The sequence below is a fragment of the Leucopleurus acutus genome (assembly GCF_964270905.1).
Source record: "Leucopleurus acutus genome assembly, chromosome: 3".
Lineage (NCBI taxonomy): Eukaryota > Metazoa > Chordata > Mammalia > Artiodactyla > Delphinidae > Leucopleurus > Leucopleurus acutus.
Window position 1 is genome coordinate 137,830,792 of NC_139145.1, and position 24,339 is coordinate 137,855,130.

General features: G+C 34.7%; 1 protein-coding gene across 1 annotated transcript in view; it reads right to left on the reverse strand.

Moving 5' to 3' along the window:
- The window catches only part of PARP8 (poly(ADP-ribose) polymerase family member 8), a 175,274-nt gene that overhangs the window by 55,303 nt on the left and 95,632 nt on the right, over positions 1–24,339 (reverse strand). The window contains exons 4-9 of the mRNA XM_082835521.1: positions 18,052–18,141; positions 17,411–17,481; positions 15,840–15,917; positions 14,212–14,306; positions 4,898–4,958; positions 4,370–4,460 (exon numbers count right to left, since the gene is read on the reverse strand). Of these exons, the coding sequence (XP_082691647.1) occupies positions 4,370–4,460; positions 4,898–4,958; positions 14,212–14,306; positions 15,840–15,917; positions 17,411–17,481; positions 18,052–18,141 (486 nt within the window). The remainder of the gene's footprint in view (positions 1–4,369; positions 4,461–4,897; positions 4,959–14,211; positions 14,307–15,839; positions 15,918–17,410; positions 17,482–18,051; positions 18,142–24,339) is intronic.

Here is a 24,339-nt window from a genome sequence, read left to right on the forward strand (position 1 = left end):
ATGCTAATAATTATCAAATTACTACTAAGTATTTTCTTAGAATATATTATATGTATAGGAGTATATTCTAGTTCCTGACTGGGTTCACAAGAAATATAAAACCTAGTCTACTATATATTCTTTTCTTCCTTCGAAGCGAGAGAGTGGCATGGACATATATATATATACACTACCAAATGCAAAATAGATAGCTAGTGGGAAGCAACCGCATAGCATAGGGAGATCAGCTCAGTGCTTAGTGACCACCTAGAGGGGTGGGATAGGGAGGGTGGGAGGGAGACACAAGAGGGAGGGGATATGGGGATATATGTATATGTATAGCTGATGCACTTTGTTATACAGCAGAAACTAACACAACACTGTAAAGCAATTATACTCCAATAAAGATGTTAAAAAAAAAAAGAACACGTGGTGTTATGGGGATGGATGGTGGTGATGGCTGCACAACAATGTGAAAGTATTTAATACCACTGAACTGTGCACTTAAAAATGGTACATTTTATATTATGTTTACCACAATTTAAAAAAGGAAGGTAATAGATTTTTGATAGCCAAAACAATCAGTTAGAAAATAAACTGGGATATAAAAGTGCCATTAAGCAAACAAGTAGTACACAAATATTCAGGAATAAATTTAGCTAAAATCAGTCATTTAAGGCAAAACCAAAACCAAAAAACACAGAACTGTACAACATTTAAAAGTAGAATTTACAAATAAATGCTTCTTTATAGGAAAAGTAATAAATATTATAGAAATGTCTATTCTTCCAAAATTAAAAGTTTACCTCAACCAAACTCCCCACAGCATTCAGTTTTGGGGGCAATAGAATGAGAAAGATATACTAGTAAAATATTTTCTGTTTTACAAAAGGTAGAAGTTGTTCAATTTTTCCTTGTCTCATAATTTAGGTTGGGAAGGCAATAAGTGAGGGTCGCTCAAGATATGTGGAAATTAGTCCCACACTGTGATCGTGTAAATGTACAGGTATCAATAATGAGAGGATCTGCACAGGCAAACATTTTTAATAACATCAGCTATTTATCACTTTAAACTAAAAGCAGCCCTGTCCTTGAGATCATAAACTAGACTTATATACCAGCAATTCTGGAAAAAATATATAGTACCATAAGAATCATAACAACCTTGTCTTTTTAAAGTATATTTCCCCATGTACAATAAAAATGATCTTTATTTTTAACTTCAAATTGGATAAGGAGGTGTATTTCTTCAATTCTTATCAGAACTAACTCTAGAGTACAGTAAATGAGTAAATGTGGAATTCTCTTTTTGTTTTAAAGAAGTTTTAATATTTTATTTATTTTTATTTTTTGGCCGCGTACCATGTGGGATCTTTTAGTTCCCCGACCAGGGATCGAACCCGCACTCCCTGCACTGGAAGTGCGGAGTCTTAACCACTGGACCGCCAGGGAAGTCCCTGGAATTCTCTTTCTTTACTATCCCTTTTTTTTCCCCACACTGTCTCTGTATTTCCTGTTTTCATTATAAAGAGTCTTTACTCTTCTTATCGGAAGAAATTATACACAAATCACACTAATTTCTGAAAGAAGTGCATTTCGACACTGCTTGAATTCTGAGGAAAACAAAACTCACATCTATAGGAACAAAATTATAATTCTTGGACGATTATTGATTTTGTGAACAAAATTCAAAATGATGCATAAATAAAATGAAAGCAATTGATAATAAACGGGAAAATATGGTATCAGCAGAGATTGTAGTAAAATTAAAAATAGGGGAACATTATATCAAAGACTAAATTATGAAAAAAATTCACTCAATGGAGTAGAAGACAAATGAAAAAAACTTAGAAAATCAGAGGTGACGGATGAAAGACTAAGAGGAATGATAAACAGCATGGAGGATACGGGAATTAGATCCAATCTACATATATTTGGGCGAGCAGATAAAGAAGGTAAGCATACCAATCAAAAATAAATATATAAAGAGTAGTATCAAGGAGAAAGAGAAAAAAATACATCGATAAGTACACATAACAAAACATAAACAAAACCAAGATAGATTTCTTACAAATGAACAAAGTTAAACAGTTCAGACACAGAGTAGCAGAAGTTTTTAAAGCACTTTTGCCTTTTTGGGGAGAACTGTTATGAGCCCATAAATTTATAGTTGGTCAAGTTTGTCTCGTTCACAAAACAAAGAGTCATTCTTAGGTATGAAAAATGAAGCATAACCCTCACGTTTCTTTGGTTTACAAACTAGTAAACATGTAAATCAACTAACAAAGATGAAAAAATAAGAAATTACAGATGAATTGTGATACTAAATAAATAGTATTGAGCAATCAAATGATCTAAATGTGAATTAAAATATAATTGTTGAAATATAAAACCATGCAAATGTGACAAATCTTTAAAGAGATACTGTGAATGGAAAATCTCTGCCTAAAATTCAAGATTACATAAACACATGAGTAACAGTGGTAAGATTACATAAAAGCATGCCACATCGTCATCTTGCACAGATGGAATGAATTGGGGTGACTAGAGATTAAATGACCCAATTTTCTTCCTAACCCCATTAATTAAAAACAAAGTTCAGACATGAGGGATTCTTTTGCTTTTAACCACCATCAGAATAAAATAGAATAAGTACATTTCAAATCACTAAAGAAAGAAAAATATTAGCGACACAGCAGAATACGTGGGAAAACAGCAAAAACACATACACCTACAGGCTGGAATATTGTGCAGATACTACAAATCATTCCATTTTAGAATATTTAACGACTGGAGGACAGGCTCATGACATAACATTAAGGCACACAGATATCTATACAATTTGATATGAACTTTATGAAAATAAACCACATGTGCACAGAAAACAGAAACAACACCAACCGATTTACAGGTTTCTCAGTATAGAGGGATTGTGAGGAATTATTTTTCTTCTTTATTACATTTCTATATATTTGAAGTAATCAAAATAAAGATATGTAACATCTATTTGTCTTTGCCTAGCATCAGATCACATCAGTTACTATGTGTTACTGTATGTTGATTATTTAAGTAGAATACATTATCCAAAAATTAAAAAATGGTGACAACAGAGACATTTTCAAAATGAGAGACTTTCCTATGTATTTCATGAACTTGAAAGGGCAAATATTTTTCTTATGTGAAAACTAACAGTAGATATAAGTTCCATGATATGCCTAAAGAGAAATATGCAGAGACCACGGTAATGTGTGCACAGCAGATCAAAAATGGCCACAATTTCGAGAGGTGCCATCTATGTCCCTATCCCTTTATTCTGGGTGGGTCCATTGACAATTTTGATCAACAGAATACAGTGAAAGAGCCGCTGAGCCTTTCAGCACACCCTGTCTTTTGGAACACCTGCTCTCGGATCCCTGTCACCATACTACAAGAAGCCCAAGCCACACGAAGAAGCCTTGTGTAAGGAGACACTCTAGTTAATAGCCCCAGCTGAGCCCTGCGTGGTCCCGAAATGACACCTGTATCAATTGCTAGCCATCTGAAATCCAACCATCTTGAGCATCCAACTAGTGGAGCCATTAATGACATAAACCCCGCCCACCACCTGACTGCAAAGGCACAGGAGACCCCAAGCAGAAGCTGCCCAGTTGAGCACCAACGAACGGTGAGAGAGAAGCTGTTTTAAGCCACTTCGTTTTAAAGTGGTTTGTTCTGCAGCAGTAGATAACTGCAATAATATGAACAGATGCAGTTGTGTGTGTGTGTGTTTGTGTGTGTGTGTGTGTGTGTGTGTGTGTGTGTGTGTATGAGACAGAGAGAGAGAGAGAGAGAGAATTAGTAGGCAGAGAAAACATTTAAATCCAGTAAGTCTTGGCAAGATTTATAATAGGGTCCTGTGTTATAAACAACTATTCCTTGAGATAAAGCAAAATCATCCCTTCAGGTATTGGAAAACAAAAATATTATTATGATCTCCATTTTCAAAAACAGAAATATGTTACACTTAGGCTAAATTCATCAGTAATCAAAGGTGAGATAAGTAAACATTAAAATTAAATCTCAGGTTCAGAGACAGAAATAATTAAACTTAAGAGCAACCCTAAGTATACTTACTGAGAATCTATTATATGCAAAATTCTCTTTTAGGTTTTATTGTGTTTGTTTCACAGCAACTTGTCAACTTCTGAAAACTATAAAACTAAATGTTATATGTTTCTGCTTCCAATAGTTATATTGGTCATAAAGCACCTCTGTTAGGATGCAAGTATATTTAAGTATCATTATGAAGATAGCTGCATTTATGTTCAGAATTACCAAATGAACAGTCATTTTACATAATGCACAATGCACAACTAATGAACATTCAAAATAATAGAGAAATAAAACTAACCTGGGCCATTTAAATACTGTGTAAGCGAACAGTGTAGTCGGACAATTATAGGTTCTGTTCGAATCACTTCCCATGCCACAGCAATCTCCTCCTGTGCAAATATTTGAAAGATGAATTAGTCATCTTTTAGAGTTCTTGATGTTTTTTCCAGATAAAATTTTTTAAACTTATTTTAAATCATTAAGGCCTATAAATTATTTCAAAACCTATTCGCTTGTGAAAAGAAAGCCAAAGTACTCTTAATTTTTGCCTTCTAAATCTGAAAATTAAAATGAAAACTTAAGAAATAATGATATACTACAAGCCCATAAGTTTCAGAATATATTACAAGAACTGATGGAAAAAATATATATGTATATAAAATCTCTGCTTTTTTGACAAGTCATAGCATTTCTTCATAAGTCACTTTGACAAAGTCATTATGTTACTTATAGTATTATGTACAAGAGAAACTAAAATTAAATTTCTTCCAAGAATAAAAGTGTGTTTTTTAAATGTACCAATCATATTGCTTCAATTGATACTTACATCAAGAAAGCTAACATCAATATGCAGATCAATATCTACATCATCAATGGCTCCATATTCCCTGAAAGCAAAGATTAACATTATTTTTTTCATTTTGCTTAAAAGATAGCGTCCTAGCTTATTTCAAAGTAAAATTTGATCATGAATTTTCATCTCTGATTTCCACAGATAGCTCAGAAATGACTGTGGACATGAATTAACTAACTCAATTTAGTTGGATTGTGGTCTTATGTGACCTCTTTATACCATACAGATATCTTTCCATCTTCATGTTCAGGCAAATGCATACATAAATTCAAGACTTATTTGGTTCATAGTTTCAAACATTCCCAGTTCTCTGTGACAAATTAAACAATCTTCTTATGTGACCACTCGCTTTTCACTGTACTCTGAAGATGAAGAGCTGCCTCTAAGGACAAGAAAGGAGTTTCTGACACAAGGAAGGGGTGGAGGGATAAGTGACTGCCACAATAAAGTGCCCATAAATTTTCCTGTCACATTAGACGGTGGTTCTGAAACTGGTCCAGGTGTTCTGCCACTTAAATGTCACTATGTTTTGACAGCCAGATCTAAAGGTCTGATGTATCAAAATTAAAACAAGTAACAACAGTATATTCCACATAAAGACATGATGGAGACCAACTTTTCTCCAGCCAACATAGTGCCACAAACTAGCATGTAGTTAACAAAGATCATAAAAACAGCAATTTTTATATTCTCCATACACACATCCCTATTTTTGATATTGTAATAAATTCCTTAAGTTACAAATACAAATCATAGTGAGGGAGAAAACTACAGAGATAACAGAAATTATAAAAGTTAATGGACAATATTTATTGAGCACTTTCATGCCAGAACTCGTTCTAAGGATTTTGCATACCTGCGATCATAGTGCCCTACAGGTACTACTACTACTTCCAATTTATATGTCCATTAACTGAGGCTCAGAGTAATAAAGTAACTCACCTGTCATCACTCTGTAGCAGAGCTGGGATGTGAATACACGTATCCTATTTACTTATGCAAGTGCTTAGCCGATTCGATATTCAATAAACTATCACTTATCACTTTGTGTTGGAAACTAGGTCAAACATTAATGGATGATCTCATTAGGTCCTCATTATAGCCTTCTGACAGGGATACTATAATTATCCTCATTCGCAAATGAGGAAACTGAGGTTTAGGAAAGCGAAACAAGTTGTCAAAGGGCAGATAAGAAGTCAGTGGGAAGCCAGGCATTGAACTCATGTTCAACTTCAAAACTGTACAGTACAGTATCTGGCACATAGTAGGTACTCAATGAAGATCTCTGTGTATGATATATGCAAATAATGCTAACAGAGTACAAAACTATGGCACTTTTATAGGGTTTAGAGAAGGCATTTTTAATGATTAAATGGCTTTATGTAATTTGATGAATAAAGGAATCTAGAGGGTCCTTTTGCTTTTTGATATCAATGACCAAAAACATGCAGCATATTAGAAAATAATAACTCAGCCTCTATGCTTTCTCCTTCCTCTCCTTAGAAATATATCAAAACACTGAGCACATTTTCACTATTTATGAAATTACTTTTTGTTTTTTCATGGTCATATTTTTAAAGGTTACATAAAGAAGAAAAGGGATAAAATTATTCGCATAGGAATTCTTTAATTGCCTGCGTCAGAACATCTGTGCTATTCATAAAGGATAAAAACCTTTATAACCCTTTACAAATATAGACATATATGCAAATTTAGATACAAAAGTATGCCAACTTAGTTATGAAATTATACAGAAACTAAGACAAGAAGAGGGACCAAGCACAAGAACCATTTCTTTTATGCCTCTACTTCAGGGTTCAGAAAACTTTTCCTATAAAGGTCAAAAGAGTAAATATTTTAGGTTTTTCAGGCCACATAGAGTCTCTGTTGCATATTTCTCTTAAGAAGTCAAATAACCTACAGCCAGGCATGTTAAAAGAGAGCCATTAAATACAATGATGAGGATAGATCACTAATGATGTGCAAAAGACATTGTGGTGAGACAAAGAGGCCTTGACAACAACCATTCCCAAGAAAATTATAACAAATACGTGCAAACTTTTACCTAGAAGGATGTATGTAAGAGTAGAAATTAGAAAAAAAAAAGAATATTGAATAATAAGGATATAAATGATGGCACGTTAATATAATCTTTTTAAATTACCCATTATTAAAAATATTGATATAAAAACATTTAGTATCCTGAGGGAAATGTTCCAAATACACTGTTCACTGAGCAAGCAGATTACCAAAACACTATGGAAACCAAAACACTTTATTTAGATAAAATAGAAGTAGGAAAACCAAAAAAGTATAAAGAGTACTTATATATTAACTATAGGTTGTGGACAAAATTTACTTTATTAAAAAATCTTATGTATTTTCTAAAAATATCTACTTTTTCTGATTACAGTGGTAATATAGACTCATTATATAAAATGTGAGAAGGAGAAAAACAGACAATAGATAACTTGTAACACGGTCACTCAGAGACAATTCTTTTTGCTTATATCTCACTCCAGTCTCTTTCATGTATTAATATATCATGTAATACACATGATTATTATTAAGGATAATAAGGTATGTAAAGATTTTTGTCCTGCTCTTTCACTTTTTCTATAATGAGTATTTTTTATATTGTGGAATATTCTTCAAAACCATAAATTTAAATGTCTGTATTTATATGAATAAAATTATGTAATACAACATTAGGTTGCTTTCAACTTTTTTACACTATAAATATTGATAAATAGCTCTCTGGGTAAAAATCGATGTGCAGCTGTCTTCCCAGAGAATAATTTCTAGAATTACTGAGTAAAATAAATAGTATAACTATATTTGGGAGTCTTAATATATACTGTTTAGTTACTATTTTAAAAGGTTAAAACAACTTATAATGGCACCAGCGAGGATCCCCCAGTGACCATTTTCCACATGCTCATCATCGCCAGGCATTTTTTTCTCCCATCTTTGCCAATTTCAGAGGCGAGAATAATTTTGGATTTATTTATGATGGCAAGACTTGGGTATGTTTAGAGGCAGAGAAAAAGGAATCAGAGATAACAAAAGTCAGCACAAACCTTACCCACAGCTGTTTTCTTCAAAAATAGATTTCCAGATCATTTCAACGGAATTTATCATAACGTTATGATCAGAATGTGATATACGTTCCTTATAAAACCTTTAATATGTGAATTCTGAAGTATTCCTTATATGATTTCTTCAGCACTTTTCTGGTTAAAAGTTAGTATTTTCCCAGTTACCAATACTATCAATTTCTTTCCAAAAAAAAGTAAGTAAAGGGTTACAAGTGTTCTTCTTCACCACAGCAGAGCATAAATACAGAATTTTAAGGAGGCAGAGGCATTAAAGGTTTGCAATTAGCTGGATTCTGCAGGTGGAGATCTGTAAATAGTTACACTTTTGTTTTTATGCCACACTTCAAAGAACTCACAACAACACTGTGTATATGCAAACCAATTTCCCTTGTGATGCCCTTTTTATATATTGCCAGTAATTTCACGTTTCCCACTGCGAGATTACAAAGCGTGATTACAGTCTGTCCAGATGCAGCGGCCCAGTCATCACGATTGCTTCTGTATCTGAGTATCTTTCAGTAGCCCTAGATCTCACGAATAGCAAACGCAGAATCAAGGCGAATGCTTGAAATACGAATGCAACTTGAACTGTGAATCTTGATATCTGATTGTGTACTGAATGCTGTATCGGGTTTATAATAATTCAAAACAATTCCGTGCACTGCCTATATTTATTCACTATGAAAAGATCACATCAAATTGAACTTGAATACTTTTTTAAGAGAAGGGAGACTACACAGAAATGATCTGATGCAGTTGTTTCACTCTGGGACTGAGGGCTTGAGAAGAACTGCTCCACAAATTTCTTTCCAGCATCTGAGTTATTAGTCTTTGAATTGACATATCTTGAAATCCAGCCATCTGATTTGGACTACTTGCATGTGACCTAGTTCATTTAAGAACATATGTATGAAACATATTTTTCTATGAACATGCATTGTTGAGGGCACTATGTGTTAGAATTCTTAGCAATTCATTCTCCTGTTTTTTAGTGGAACTAATCAAGACAACATCCTCATTAATGATACCACATACATACTTACAATATATTAAATGTTAGACCGTCTATGTTGGTCCTCCTTTCTCTATAAAACCACAGCTTATTTATTATACTGTTGTGATGTTTTATAATACTATCTGATCAAAATTAGCAGGACTGTGCTGGTTATAAAAATATATTTTAGACAGATAGCCTTCCCTCATCAACTGTCAAGGAAATTATATGCGTACACACACATACATGAAACTCTATCACAAGTTCTTGGGAAATAAACCTCTATTGCTATTTAGTTATTTCTGCTTTCAACAATTAGTCAGCTATATTTGGAGAAGAAATATATTTTGTGAAGAAACATACACCTTCCTAAGACATCTGAAACTCAACAGCTTGTGTGTCTATCTCTGCATGCCTACTCAGTGTGTGTTTCATGCTCAGTGTGGGAGAGATGTTTGTGAATGGGCCAAGAAATATGCAAACTCAGTAGTTGGGAAGAAGTCTTGGCAGATTAAAGCATTTGCAAGACTGTATTCATGGTAGCTATAAATTTCTCTAAAGGACAACAGGGCTAAGAAGAATTTAAAAATTAGATCCAGATAAGAAAGGAACCCCATATAAAATAACAGTGTATAAGAGGTACAGTGTAAACACTTGCTACAACTCTGCCCTCCGTTTAAAAGTCCTTGGTTTTGCTTGAGGAAAGCACAGGCATTGGAAGAAGAGGTGACTGTCTGGGATCTCACATTGTGAAGCCTGCATCTAGATTTTACGCCAGTGGTTTTGAAAAATAGTCTCCTGTTTGTTTCTTTCTTCTGTGTGCCTCCTGCCATCACTTTACCCTGGTTTTCAGTTCAGACTGCTTTTCCATGGGCTCCAGAGGCGGAAGCGGGAGAATCAGTATGCTGCAAAGGACATTACAAACATCCAACCCAAGATCTTTTGACGAATGACATACTTCGGTGTAGGTTAAGTTATGCTGTAGTAACAAACATCCTCAAAATCTCACTGGTTTAACACACAAAAAAAGGATTTATATCTCACTCACACTACCTGCTTACTATGGAATCAGAGGACTAGAAAGAATGCTATTCATTGTAGTCGCCAAGGGGCCCAGAGTGGTGGAGTACTGAAGATGTGGGAACTCACACACTAGCACTTTGGCTCACTTTTCACTGGCCAACACTAGTTGTGTGTCCACTGCTGATATTATAAGAGGTAGGGACGGGACTTCCCTGGTGGTGGTGCAGTGGTTAAGAATCCTCCTGCCAATGCAGGGGACACGGGTTTGAGCCCTGGTCCAGGAAGATCCCACATGCTACGGAGCAACTAAGCCCGTGCAAAGCCACAGCTGCTGAGCTTGCGCTCTAGAGCCCGTGCGCCACAACTACTGAGCCTGCGTGCCACAACTACCAAAGTCTGCGCACCTAGAGCCCGTGCTCTGCAACAAAAGAAGCCACCGCAAGGAGAAGCCCGCACACCGCAATCAAGAGTAGTCCCTGCTCACCGCAAAAGCCCACGCACATCAATGAAGACCCAACGCAGCGAAAAAATAAATAAATTAATTAATTAAAAAAAAAAAGAGAGATAGGGAAATACAATCCTGCCATCTGCCAGAAGAGGAGAACCAGAGATTTGTTAAGTAGTCCTACTGGCCCACTACTAATGGAAATCCATAGAAATTAAAGTGGTCTACCCTGATTTATGTGGCTTTTTCTTTCCCTTTCTTTCTTTCTCTCTCTTTCTCTCTCTCTCTCTCTCTCTCTCTCTCTCTCTCTCTCTCTCTCTCTCTCTCTCTCTCTCTCTCTCTCGCTCTCGCTCTCTCTTTTCCATGAGATATATGTTTGGGTGGTGAGCCTGAATACAGTGGTATAGCTTCCTCAAACCTTAAAAAAATCCTCTGCATGCCCTGTCCTCCAAAACATCAACTCCAAAATTACAATCATCCAACCACAAAAAGTGATCAAAATGAATAGTCAAAATCTTGCAATCTTCCAACCTACTTCAACATTAGCCACAATACAAAGATCAGAATATTACTCAGCTGCCTCCAGTTCTTTAAATGGATGATGGATGATCATAAAGCAAAGGATATTTTATTTGGGGTAAAAGTTTGAAACATCATCAGCAAATTATCAGAATCATTTCATTCCCAACCAAATGAGAATTTTGTGATTTGTAATTCCCTGCTTTCTAAAAATATTAATCTCAAATTGTTTTCAATAGCACTGATCATTTTTTAAATCAATACATGACTATAGGAGTAAATTTATAATAAAAACGTAAAATAACCTCATTTTGTTGCATGATTCGAGATGAGACACATGCAGACTGATCAGGGGGTTAACCACGCTCCCCCAGAGACCTAACTCACTTCCTGCACAAGAGCCTGTGAATCAGAATTGTCATCAGTGTTTCCAAGTACGGTTCAACCCAGCCAGAAGGCTGCTTTTGAATGATTTGGCCAGGTAAAGCTAAAACTACCTACTTAAGTAATAAATTTATCATCGGCCACTTTTTCTATAGCCTCCCTCAACCTACGAAAAGAGTTTTGCCTCAATTGAGGCAATCTCTGTTATTTTCTTCTCTTAAAGAGAACTTAGATGTGGTTAGCTGCCTTTCTCATTAGATGTCACATTAAAAAAAATGACAGCAAATAGCATATTATGCATATTGAGGTACTTTTGCTCTTCAAACTCCATTAAGTCCTTATGAAACTCAATTAAGTAAAAGAACAGCTAATTAGAACAGTCTGTTTTCAATAGACTTAAAACTTTGCAAAGAAGGTGACTCCAAGATCTTAGGCCTAACTACTCCTTTCTCCCATATGTCCAAAGCCACAGTATTTGAGACCAGACAGTAAATTCATTCTTATTTATTTTAAGTAAATCACACTAGTCCTGCTGTGATTTCCCTTTATATCATGAGGCCTCTGGGAGGTTATTTATTCTGGAAACATCCTCTGTAGTTAGAGGAAATCTAGAGCAGGCAAGAACATGGCTTGCATTCATTGAGAGTTAAATTGGACCAAAACTTGTAAGTGAAAGAGGCAAGGGGAAAGTAACCAAAACCATTTATGACTTTAGGTACTTCACTTGAATGAAATTCCAGATATTTATCTAATTTCAACAGTCCATAAATTATCAATATTTTATTAATAATGGAAGATACTAATAGAAATTATAAGTATTTACCTTATGATAGTAATATAAGTAATATAATATATAGTAATATATAAGTAATATATATTACTTATATAAGTAATATAAGATAGTAATATCAAATGCTTGCTGAAGAAACAAAAATATTCATATATATATACATATATATATGATATGATTGAGGCCTAGATAGCATGGAAATATATGTAAAAAAACTTTATAAAAGCAATCAGTGTGTGGTAAAGTGATTCTCTAAACAAAAATACATATTTCCAATGAAAAGCAGCTAAATTCTATGTTGTATTGAATTAATCATATACAGACTTTTTCTTTCATGGGGGAGAGGGTTAAACTATTGCGATTAAAGTTTTAAGCTTTCAACCAAAGTTTGACTAAAGTTAAAAAAATTAGTCATTGTTTTGGACAGTTTATTTATGTATTTATTTATTTAGGTCGAGCCACACAGCTTGTGGGATCTTAGTTCCCCTACCAGGGATCGAACCCAGGTTCTCGGCAGTGAGAGCACGGAGTCTTAACCACTGGACCGCCAGGGAATCCCTGGACAATTTATTGATAGTCCCTGTTGCCTTCTTCATTTATTCATTCTATAATACTTATGGAATCTCCATATTCCTTATCCGGGAGCCAGAGCATGGATCAATTGTGAAATGATCACAGCTAATTCGCCAAAACTTTGGAAATTGTAAAGATTTGCTTTTCCAAGTATAATCCCAATCACCCTCACTCAGTTGTAGCCTAATATCCCTCCATAAGCAGGAGGGAGAGGGTCCGGGTGTACGATCCCGGCTTATTTAGGCCACAGGTGGTTGTGAGTTTCTGCAGGTAAAATGAAACAGTTAGCAATTATAAATTACAGCTGTGTTATACTCCCTTAAGTATTCGTTTGCTCTCTCAAAATCTGCGTATGTTCACTGAAAAGAACATAACCAGATAATATGAACATTTTTCACAGACGTTCCACTGGAAACAGTCAAGAAGCCCCCAGCTTATATTTCATATGTGCCCTGTGCTAGGCTAAGTACTGGAGTACAAGCGGGATTGAAAACCAAACCAACACAAAATAAAGGCAAATAACAAAAAAGTGTGCTGCCCCAGCACTCACAGAATTCAGAGTCTAGAGGGGGAGAAGTAAACCCATAACAACAAGACATGAAGAGACTAATAAATGAGATTAAGAGCCAAATGTGATGGGAGTGCATACGGCAGAATAACCAGTCTGCATCAGAGATTCAAGGAAGGCTCAAAGAAAAGCTGACCTTTAGACTGGGGCTTGAAAAAAGAGAGCAACCGGGTTTGAGAGGGAAGCACTGCTTGGGCTAATGGACAAAGTCAAGGGGAAATATAGCACGTTTCGAGAACAGAAACAATCCTGGTTTGGGTGGATGAGGCTGGAACTGAGGTCAGGCTGTGAGAGGAGTCTGGAGACTTGGAGACCACCCTTCAGGAAGATAACAAAAATCTGAAACATCAGATCTGACTCATGGAAGGAAACAAGTATGATGGCAGAAAAGGGTTTTTCTTAAATTAAGGAGAGAAAAGAAAGTCTAAATAGGGATGGTGGGGGTCTTCTGAATGATTAAAGTAATAGAAAATGGCCTGGAAATTTATCACCAAATAATATATTAAGTAACTGCAACAACAACAAAAAAATATCATTCAAACACACATTGCACAAACGTATGTCTTTTTTTCCTTTCTTTTCTTAGGGGCCAGATTACATATCACAATGTGATTTGGATACCAGCGGTTATGCATTATTGACTTTTATTGTTCACACAAATATGTCCTTAATTTATGATAACAACATGGGCTCAGCTGGCCAAATCTGTTACAGGAATTGATTACGATGCCACTCAAGACTGATATTTTATCAGACTAACTCTCCAAAAATAACTAATTTCTTTAATGAAATCAATGTAATCTTAAACCATGTGTACACACAAAAAAATCACAGCCATAAATGTGCTGTATTTGTATTCACCGAAGTTGTATTCACCGAAGGTATTTATTTACCTGAGAGAAACTGCATGTGGCCCATATATCTCTCTCACTGCCGACAAATCAGCTTCGAGTTGGGGGTGCTTGTGCAGCTCCCCGTCATAGTTCACCTGATGAAAAGGGATAATTTAGAAATGACTTAGGGTAAAGAGAATCAAAAAAATCAAAATACAAACAATCTCTTGGACAGGTGACCCTGTAGTTCTGCCATGGGCATTTTCTCTGTCGCCTTCATGAAAAAAGTATAGACAGTTCAGGGCTTCCCTGGGGGCGCAGTGGTTGGGATTCCGCCTGCCGATGCGGGGGACGCGGGCTCGTGCCCCGGTCCGGGAAGATCCCGCATGCCGCGGAGCGGCTGCGCCCGTGGGCCATGGCCGCTGAGCCTGTGCGTCCGGAGCCTGTTACCCCGCAGCGGGAGGGGCCGCAGCGGTGAGAGGCCCGCGTACCGCCAAAAAAAAAAAAAAAGTACAGACAGTTCAGCAATATATTCACTAAAGTTCTTAGGTTCACATACATCTAGTATAATTTATTATGCTTATCACATACATCTAGTATAATTTATTATGCTTAAAAAGTAATATTTGACTACTTTGATACGAAGACAATGCCAATGTTAAAAGGAGTGAAGTGGCAGATAATCTGAAAAACTTCTAGACTGAAAAAAAAACATTTACTTCCCCCGTAAGAATTAGCAGTGTAAACAAAAATCGAAACTGGAAGAATTATTTTGCAGAATGTTAGAGTGTTATATTGGTTAAAGAATCATTAGGAAAAGTACCCCATTCCTAGTAAGGCATTCTGGAGAGAGGAAATCTAGTTTTATTTATGTCCGTCCATACCTCTACTGCCTTGCATACACTTGATTGACAGATTACTAATTTCTGATTCTGAATGAATAAATTGACTTGCATTCTTTACATAATAATAACTGGCTTTAAAGCATCTCTTTAACATATTACCTTTCCCTTAAACTATCCAAGCTACAAAGCATATTGGATCAAGAAGTTTACAGAAACAGAACAAGACAACTTATATAGCCATATCCTAAAATCAAATGCTCAGTTTAAAATTTTAACATTATTCTGGAAAAATATAATGAATTCTTTCATATATATGCATATGTGGCTATGCTATTTTCATATATATAAATTATGATGTTTCTTCACAACAATTTTTCAACAAACACTTTAGTATAGAAGGAAAAGGAAGATAATGAATACAAATAATGAGGATGCTCGATAATTAGGGCCCATCAGTTTTTATAAAGGTCAATCACCTTCTATTTAAAACTAACAATTCATGCTTTTATTAGTGTCAGCATTTCAAAATATTGACTGAGCACAATATGCTTAATAAATGTAAAAGTTAAAAGCATAATAAGATGCTGTCTGCAAAACATCTGTAATGAAGTTAAGACAACTTCAATGTAAATAAATGATTACAGTCAAATAACTGCAAAAGTAACCTTAATTTCTGAAAATATACAGAAAATGAGCGTCAGACAAATTATAGGAATTTCCTTGTTAGTTACAGAACCCTGAACAACACACAGGTCTTTTAGATGACAAGCACAGATTTCCACTAGAACGTGATGGCTACTGCTACCTTTGAGAGTGGCTATTCAGAGGAGCTGGTGTGCTTACCTGTCCTCCATAATAAAATTCTTCAGAATCATTATCTCCTTCAGAATCTTCTTCCACCGTACTATTTTGTCTTGACTCCTTAAAATAATAGTAAGAAGGCAATTTTAATGGTCAAACTAGTTTTCCTCCTTCTGAAACTAAAGTAACAAGTGGCCATAATAGGTAGGTCTTATGCATACCACATGGATTTTAAATAAAAGAATTGTTGGTGCAGTACAAACCAAAAACAAAAAGGTAGTAAGAGACAATCTTGTGGGTGCATTAAGCTCTATGTACGTTTCACTGGTCTTGAGTTGTACAATTTAATATTTGATGTATATAAAAAGCTACATCAATCAATTACAATTTTGGGTTTGTTCTGATAAAACATCTGAGCAGCTCACACTGATTCAATTTTTTATTAAAAAATTCCTCAGCGTTATTTATCCCAGACTGTTCTCACTTCCACTGCCAACACCACATAATGGTATGAAAGAAAAGGCACTTTGAATCTAATAATATAAAACTCAAATTATGAAAATAAATACAAATCACATTATGAAGAGAACTTTGTAGAAATAATTTTAGATTTCAGATTTCAAAAGGATATTTAATTAAATATGCTTGAACTTGAAGTTTGAGTTTCTAATCAACTGAACCGTATCTGTTATGTGTCTAAAGTACAAACAACAAAAATTCATCTAAGGTAACTATTCCTATCCCTGACCCTTTTAAAATAATTAAGAGAAAGGTAGCTGCTTTTAGACACAGGAATCTATTAATTCAATGTTTTGTAATTATCCTTAAATTTCTAGATCAAATTTCAAATTACTAAGGCAAACAAAAAACCTAGAAAAGGGAATTTGGGTTTTATAAAATACAAACAGTTTTTGGTTTTAGCAGCAATAATGCTAAATCAGTGATTCTCAGTTTGGCTACTGAAGAGCACTATGAATGGTACAACACTGAGGGGAAGGCAGGGTTGCATTCAGTGCATAGTTTTAAAACCAAAGAATTGTCGGGTCCCACCACATTCATTTTGTTTGTTTAATGTCCCCGTATTTACTTACAGATTGAAGTAAATTTCTTGAAGGTGAGGAAAGGGGATAAGTGTGTTGTTGTTGTTTTAACACTGGCCCAAAATAATAAGACTATACCCACGCTCTGTGCTCCTTTAGCTAGAAAGATCATCTTTTACAGATGAAATTTTAAGGGTCTGATCAAAACTATGTGTACCACGTACAGTTAATCTAAACATACAGTTTAGAATAACATACGGTTATTCTAAATATGTTACATAAGCGCTCTTCAATCAACTACATTATTTGATGAAAACACAGAGAACAAGTTAGGTTTTGTATGCACTTTATTTAGATTTAAACCAGATGTTCTTTCTATTACTTGAAAGGTAGCTAATTTTAGGCCACCATCTTTCCCATACATAAGTCCCTAAGCCAGGAGCGTGTACTTCATTCACTATATGCAATTTTAACCTAAATAATGATGATATTAACTACAAATACACAGTAAATTTCAAATATATCTATACTGTTTGAAGAAACATAATAAAACATAAAATGTAATTTACATACCTCCCCATTTTCCTTCTGTAATTTGGATTTTATGGATAAGCAACAGTTAATGTCATTTGTCTTTCTTAATTCTGAAAGTTATAATTAAAGAAGCATTTTAGTTTTCAGTATACTATTTACCAAATATTTATAAGTTTCAGTATAAAAACACCCCATAGATGATTCTTTCTTTTGCAAGAGAAATTAAGGGATATTTTGAAATTATATTATGTTGGAGAATTATATTACATACAAACTATTCTGATTTTTCATTGCCCATAAAAATGTGCTCAAACTGAAGTGGCCACAGTACAACTTCCTTCAGTTCTCACTATATATTTCATGGGATCTACATTGCCTTCAGTATGTTTTTTAAATATTCAGTTTGTCTGGCAGTATCATTATGAATGAAAATATTTTCACAAAAGCAAATATCTGCATAAGGCATTTAAATGGGACTTTTTAAAAGTACTAATTTATGCATTTTTAAAACTGTTGAAAAACAAATTAATGACTTTAAATAGAAAATCTGTATGGAAAACCAGATTTATACATGCCAAAGATAAATACTATATGGGTTAAAAGAAACCAAAAAACAAAGCTACCTATAATCAAGAAAATATTAACCTGGAATTTAAGAAAATAGTGTACTCCTATATTACCTGTTGCTATTCGATGAAAAATGACTGGAATTGGCTCTGTAGTAACTAATACATCTTCATCATTTTCTGAACTTGACACATATGTATTATCTGCAAAAGAAATATAGACAACTAAAGGCATAGTAACTTGAAAAAGTACAACCTTTATTTAAAAAAATTAAGGTATAGCCACATCGCTTCCAACACTCATAAGGCACACACTACTGTTCTGATTAATCTCAGAAAAAAAAATGAAGTAAATTGCAGGTTTATGTGCGAATTAATTGTAAATAGCTTCTTTAAAGATGTTTGCATCTCCTAGACAAATATGGACTTTGGATAGAGACTACCCAAACACATCTCTAACATCCCATGCAGTAATGGATCATTTGGACGCAACTGGTTGAAGAGCATCCTGGTTGAAGAGCATTTGGACGCAACTCATTGAAGAGCATCCTTCCCAATATCGGTATCAAGTATATGGTAATATGACACACGACTGTTATTTTTTTTGCTCATTGATGGTTACAGGGCATCTGTGACACAGCTATTCAACAAATATTTAACCAATTTTTAAATAATGGTCCTATAATACACTCATCGATGATGTATGAAAAATGTAAATATATATATATATAAAATAAAAGTCTAAAATAGACCTAACCAACAACAGAAGCCTGTATCAATTTCTGCTAGGAGAAATGAGTGTTCAGATGACTTACCGAACACATGATAAAAGATCTTGAGCCCAGTTTTCATAATATTGTGTCAGTACAATGAGAACATGATTTTTAACTGATAGATAGCTAAGTAATTACTTTATTTCCAGAGAAACATCTGTACTGTTTTTAGACCTTGAGTAGTGACAGTGATATGTATTCACAACGTAGCCACAAAAGACTCTCAAAGTCAAAGGCTTTAAGTTATTCAGGAATCTGAGAGGAGATGCGGGTGGATTAGACTTGAAACAAAACAGGTTTGCCCCATTATTTTGATTTGCTCTAATTACAAATTTTGCCTTATTTCCTTTTCAAGTAGCATCTAGGAGGGTGTGAGGATTTTTGTGTTTATCAGGTGAGACCCCGGATTAAGAAACAGATTTAATATAACTTTTTAATTACTGTCTCATCATATTAGGTGAGCCTTTGACTGCTTATCTGGGGTCAGTAAACTCATACCTTCAGGTGAGGATCAACAGCTGCTCTGTTAAAACAGAGTTTTAAAATTTCTTAGCCCTCATTCAGAGGGTTCAGTCCATTTTTAAACCTCTTAAACCCTCATTCAGAGCCTTATTGATTCATTGTGCATAGTTCGGTTTTCCCTATGTACAATGGATTCCTTGACGCAAACTTGAGAAGAAAAAGAGCAATGGAAGCAATGCTGACCAGCAACTCGAAGGAAACATCCAGAAAGATCTGGACAGTGGACTCCATATCATGGAATATCTCAGTGTCATGGAATAAGGAGGATTGTACTAAAGCATCGAGAGGCAAATAAATTAGAACTTTCTGTTTAAGAAAACAGGGAAATGAATAACTCAATTTAAAGGACCAAATGGCTCACACAAAGTGTTGACACTGGAAGGCAGTGAGGTGTGATTCAAGACAATATAACTTAGTAAATTATTGTTGCATAACACCGAAAGACAGGATTAGGCATTCGACATGTCATTTTCTAAGAGATTTTCTACCAGTCTGTAGTGTGATTAGTATTTAAGCATTAGAACACTTTTCATTTCTGCTTTTGGCTTAATTTACCCAAACCAAAATGTTTTCAGTTTGCATGACAGTATCCATTAAATAACCATTATGATACAACAGGCCAGATCACAGAGGTGTATTCAAGTCAAGAACAGAAACATAAGAGCAGACAAAGCACTTCAAATCTAGACTCTGCTACCAATTAGCTGTTGATCCCTTTAACTCTAAGCCACTGTCTGCTTGGTTATAAAATGAAGAGGTTTGCTGATGATCTTTGATGAGCGTCCCAGCTGTCTGAATTGATTCTATGTTTTCTTTTGTTGTTGTTTAACTAATTATTTCTAAATCTTCCTCAACCTATTCTGATATCTGTAATAATACATTGTCTTTGTTTAGACATAGGAAAGTAGGACGCAAAAAGGATAAAGAATGCATTTAAGGTAACAGAATGAGCCAGTGACAGAACAGGATGCTTTCAAACTCAAATTCCTTCACGGGAAGAGTCTCCCACTTGAGTCTAAGGCTGGCAATTTCTTTTTCTGAAAGCTTCCGGGGACAATTAGGTTCTTTAACGTGTATGTTTTGTAGAGAACCTGTAGATTCTTGTTAAAGGCTGTTAACAGTATGAATATTTTCTCTTCCCTTCCCTACCAGACTATGCAAGCATTACTGGAACTTCTGTGGACAAGGGAGAGGTGAGTAGAGAGCTACGGAAACGCATCTCTTAAATTACTGCTTTTATTCTATTTCTAATTTAAGCCAGCATTCCATTATTCATTACTATGTAACTTAATAGAAATAATTATAAATAATAACTATACTGGTTTTATAATACAATCTGCATATTTCCCCTACATATGATATTCATGTCAACCACCAAGCCAATTATTATCCCTATTTTAAAGATGAGGAAACCAAGGCTCAGAAAAATTAATTCACCCAAATTATTTAAGTAACTAAAATAATTACACATAGCGTAGTAAGTGGTAAAACTGTCTGAATCCAAACATCAGTGCTTTGCTATGTTTTTTTATATCAGAATATTGTCGCTCAACAATTGCAGTATCTTGTAAAACATGTAAGAGAAATGAGAGAATTCATACCCTCCAGTAGGTAAGCCTCCCAACTAAAGGTGGTAACTGATGAGAAAGAATTCTGCTGGTCACAACAGAGTCAATGATCTGTGATTTGTAATATACTTACCTTTAAAAAACAGAAAATTGTCTACAGTAGAAACTCCACAGGTAAACTAGAAGGCTGCTTTATTTCTTCATTTTATTTGAATAGCCAATATATCTTTAGTATTTCATTTATATACGTTATTATATGTACCTAAAACTGAAGACCCTCTCAATTTTAATTTTCACAAAAACAAACTATGAAATGAGTTCCAATAGATGGCACAGGTAACTTAATAGATTAAAACTATAAAGTGGCAAATCTGCTAAGGAATAAATAGGACGGCATAATCCTGAATTTGGAGGATTATGCTAATACATGTTCATAGGGCAAAAAAAATTCCATACTGTATTTTCAAACTTAGATGATGAGATAGGCACTGAACCATATTATCTAGAAAAAGTAGGAAAAAAATCCTAAGGAACATTAGCAGAAGGAATTAATAAAAGTACTATCAAGATTACTGCATTTAGAAATTAAAAGCAACATAAAAGAGAGCATTTGTTTGAAATAATTTTTAAAATAGACAAACTTTTTGGAAGAAAAAGCAAGGGGAGAAAAGGACAAGAATAAATATAAAATAACAGAAATGAGAAAGGAGAAATAACCACAGAGATGCAGAAGATTTTTAGACTTACAGACTGAATACTATTAAAAACACTTTTTGCTGAAAAATTTGGACATTCCTCCAACATAGTGGGCTTTCAAGAAGAACACATGTTAAAAATTGACTAAGAAATAGAAACAAAGAACAGATTCATCAATCATGGCAGAAATATATGACAACTGCTCTAGAGCCATCCCTAAAAAGATACCAGGCTCAGGGCTTCCCTGGTGGCGCAGTGGTGGAGCGTCCGCCTGCCGATGCAGGAGACACGGGTTTGTGCCCCGGTCCGGGAAGATCCCACATGCCGCGGAGCAGCTAGGCCTGTGAGCCATGGCCGCTGAGCCTGTGCGTCCAGAGCCTGTGCTCCGCAACGGGAGAGGCCACAACAGCGAGAGGCCCGCGTACCACAAAAAAAAAAAAAAAAAAAAAGGAAAAAGATACAGGCTCAGATAGATTTGCTAGCAAGTTCTATCAAATGCCAAAGAACAGTTTAATTCCGTCATCAATTTGAAGTATTTAATAACAGAGTACATGACAAAATACACGTAGTTCTTATAGAGCAGCCTTAAGATATCTGCTAATATATCTTGTCACCTTCTATTCAAAGGAGAAAACATACAGGATACCTCATTAGACGCCGAACAAGAATTCGATAAAGACTTAATACTCATTCTCAAAAAAGAAAAAAGCTTAGTAAATGAGAAAAGCAATGATACTTGCACTTCTGAAAGCGACTAGAAGCAAGCTCACTAATTTTGAGAAAAGGAACAAAGCTGCCAATTTTCATATCTATTATTAAAAGTCATTCTGGAAGTTCTAGCCAGTACAAGAGGAGACAAAAATACAGGTATGAATACTGGAAAGGAAGAGCAAACATATAATTTTTATATAATATTATCTACATGAGAAATCAAGCGTATTAACTGAACTCCTAGTACAAATAACTATGGATTAAAATTTAATAATGGGGAAAATATTATCATAGCAATATTCACTTTGAAGAACGCTCCATAAAAATACTACTACTACTTCTTCCGCAGAAGTGAGAGGAATCAGAACTGAATTATAGACTTGGTTACCACCAAACTACACATCCTTGGGGAATAGTTAACTTCCCTCAGCACATTTCTTCAAGTAGAAAATGTCATGATAGCACTTGTCCTGTCTATACACAAACTGGTATTTAGAATCCATTCAATCATGCATAAGAAAATACTTGGCATCAACCAATTCAAAATTCTCTCCCCAAATGCACTAATCTCTCTCTCCATCTCTGTGTTTTATTTACACTTCTTTTTTATAAATTAAATTATATTGCCAACTCACTATGAACTTGCTTCATGATGTAAACTCAATTTTAAAAAGCACCAATGATAACCAATACTTTATGTTTTAATTTCAATTTTTGTATACTGTAGTTCCAGTGGGGCTCCCGGATGGCGAGAGAAACCAGAGTAATACTTCTTTACCACAAGAGGGCGCTAAACATTTGGTTCACTTGGTTTATTAAAGGCATCTACCATATTTCTTGCGCTACAGAATAATTCACTTACTGTCTTCAGGGGGCTTTCATTTGCGGCATTATTTCTATCACCCTGACTTAAATGTCCTGCATCTCTCTTGGCTGACATCTCTAGGAGCTGCCTCAGATGAGAAGCATAATAATCATAATATTTACAATAAATAGTGGGGCTTTTATTTTCCTAATATATTTAAGCAAAATTCAGCATCAAAAACATACTATATCATAATAAGGGAGAGGGCTGATTGCAAAACCAGCTAAGAAATTTTTTTTCTTTATACATTTCATGTCTTGGTTCTTCCAATAATATCTGCCTAGAATATTTTTTATACTATTAAAAATAGGCATATTTTTAATAATGAATAACTCTCCTTGTAAAATTGCACAATAGTTTTACAGAATGCTATGCTTAAAACATATGGAGATCATAGCAAAACAACTGTAAGGGAACTTATGATATGTGAAAATTATTTTAAAATGTAACATTTGATCTTACAAAAAGGTTAAATGCATAATGCAAATTGCCACTGGAAATACTTTGCTTAAAGGCTAAAAAAATATTTTACAATATCCTCATACCACATTATTAACTAATTAGTTTTAAAAAAATACTCAAAGTATACGTAATCAAAGTTACTTATAGCAATCTACTCATTTTATACAGAAAATTATGATCCCAGTCATGCACAGTAAGTGAATAAAATGGCTAGATTTGAATAGGAATTGGAATTGTGATTTCAATTTATGACCCTGAGAGATCAGAACAGTTAGTGTGGTAACCATCAGATTTTATTAAGTAAGAATGCTGGAGTAAAAAATATATATATGAAACATAGGCAGTTAAAATTTGCTAATCTTTGCCACAGAATATGATAAAAAAAATAGATTCTTGCATTATACTTTTTTCTTTGGGGTAAACTAATCAAGTCATATTTGATCTACACTAAGTCTACAGTGCTCGTGCTCTTACTCAAGATAAAATTACAGACATCATTAGTGAGAAAAACACTAAAGATAAAGTCCAAATTATCATGACTTAAATATTGGCATACACATCCTGGGCTCTGGTGAGATTACAGTGAGTCTAGAAAGTAAGACTGAACATGGCCTAGAAGAAAGATACTGGTTTGATCAATAGAAAAATAGATCTGTAGTGACCTTATATTCAGTTTTCTATGGACAAATGTGTGTGGATCTAGTAATCTATTTCAGGACACACAGTGGGGACAGCTGTGCATATGCAAGAAGCCTAGTACAGTCTAGCAGTATGGTCCACGGGCTCTGGACTATTGGGTTCAAAT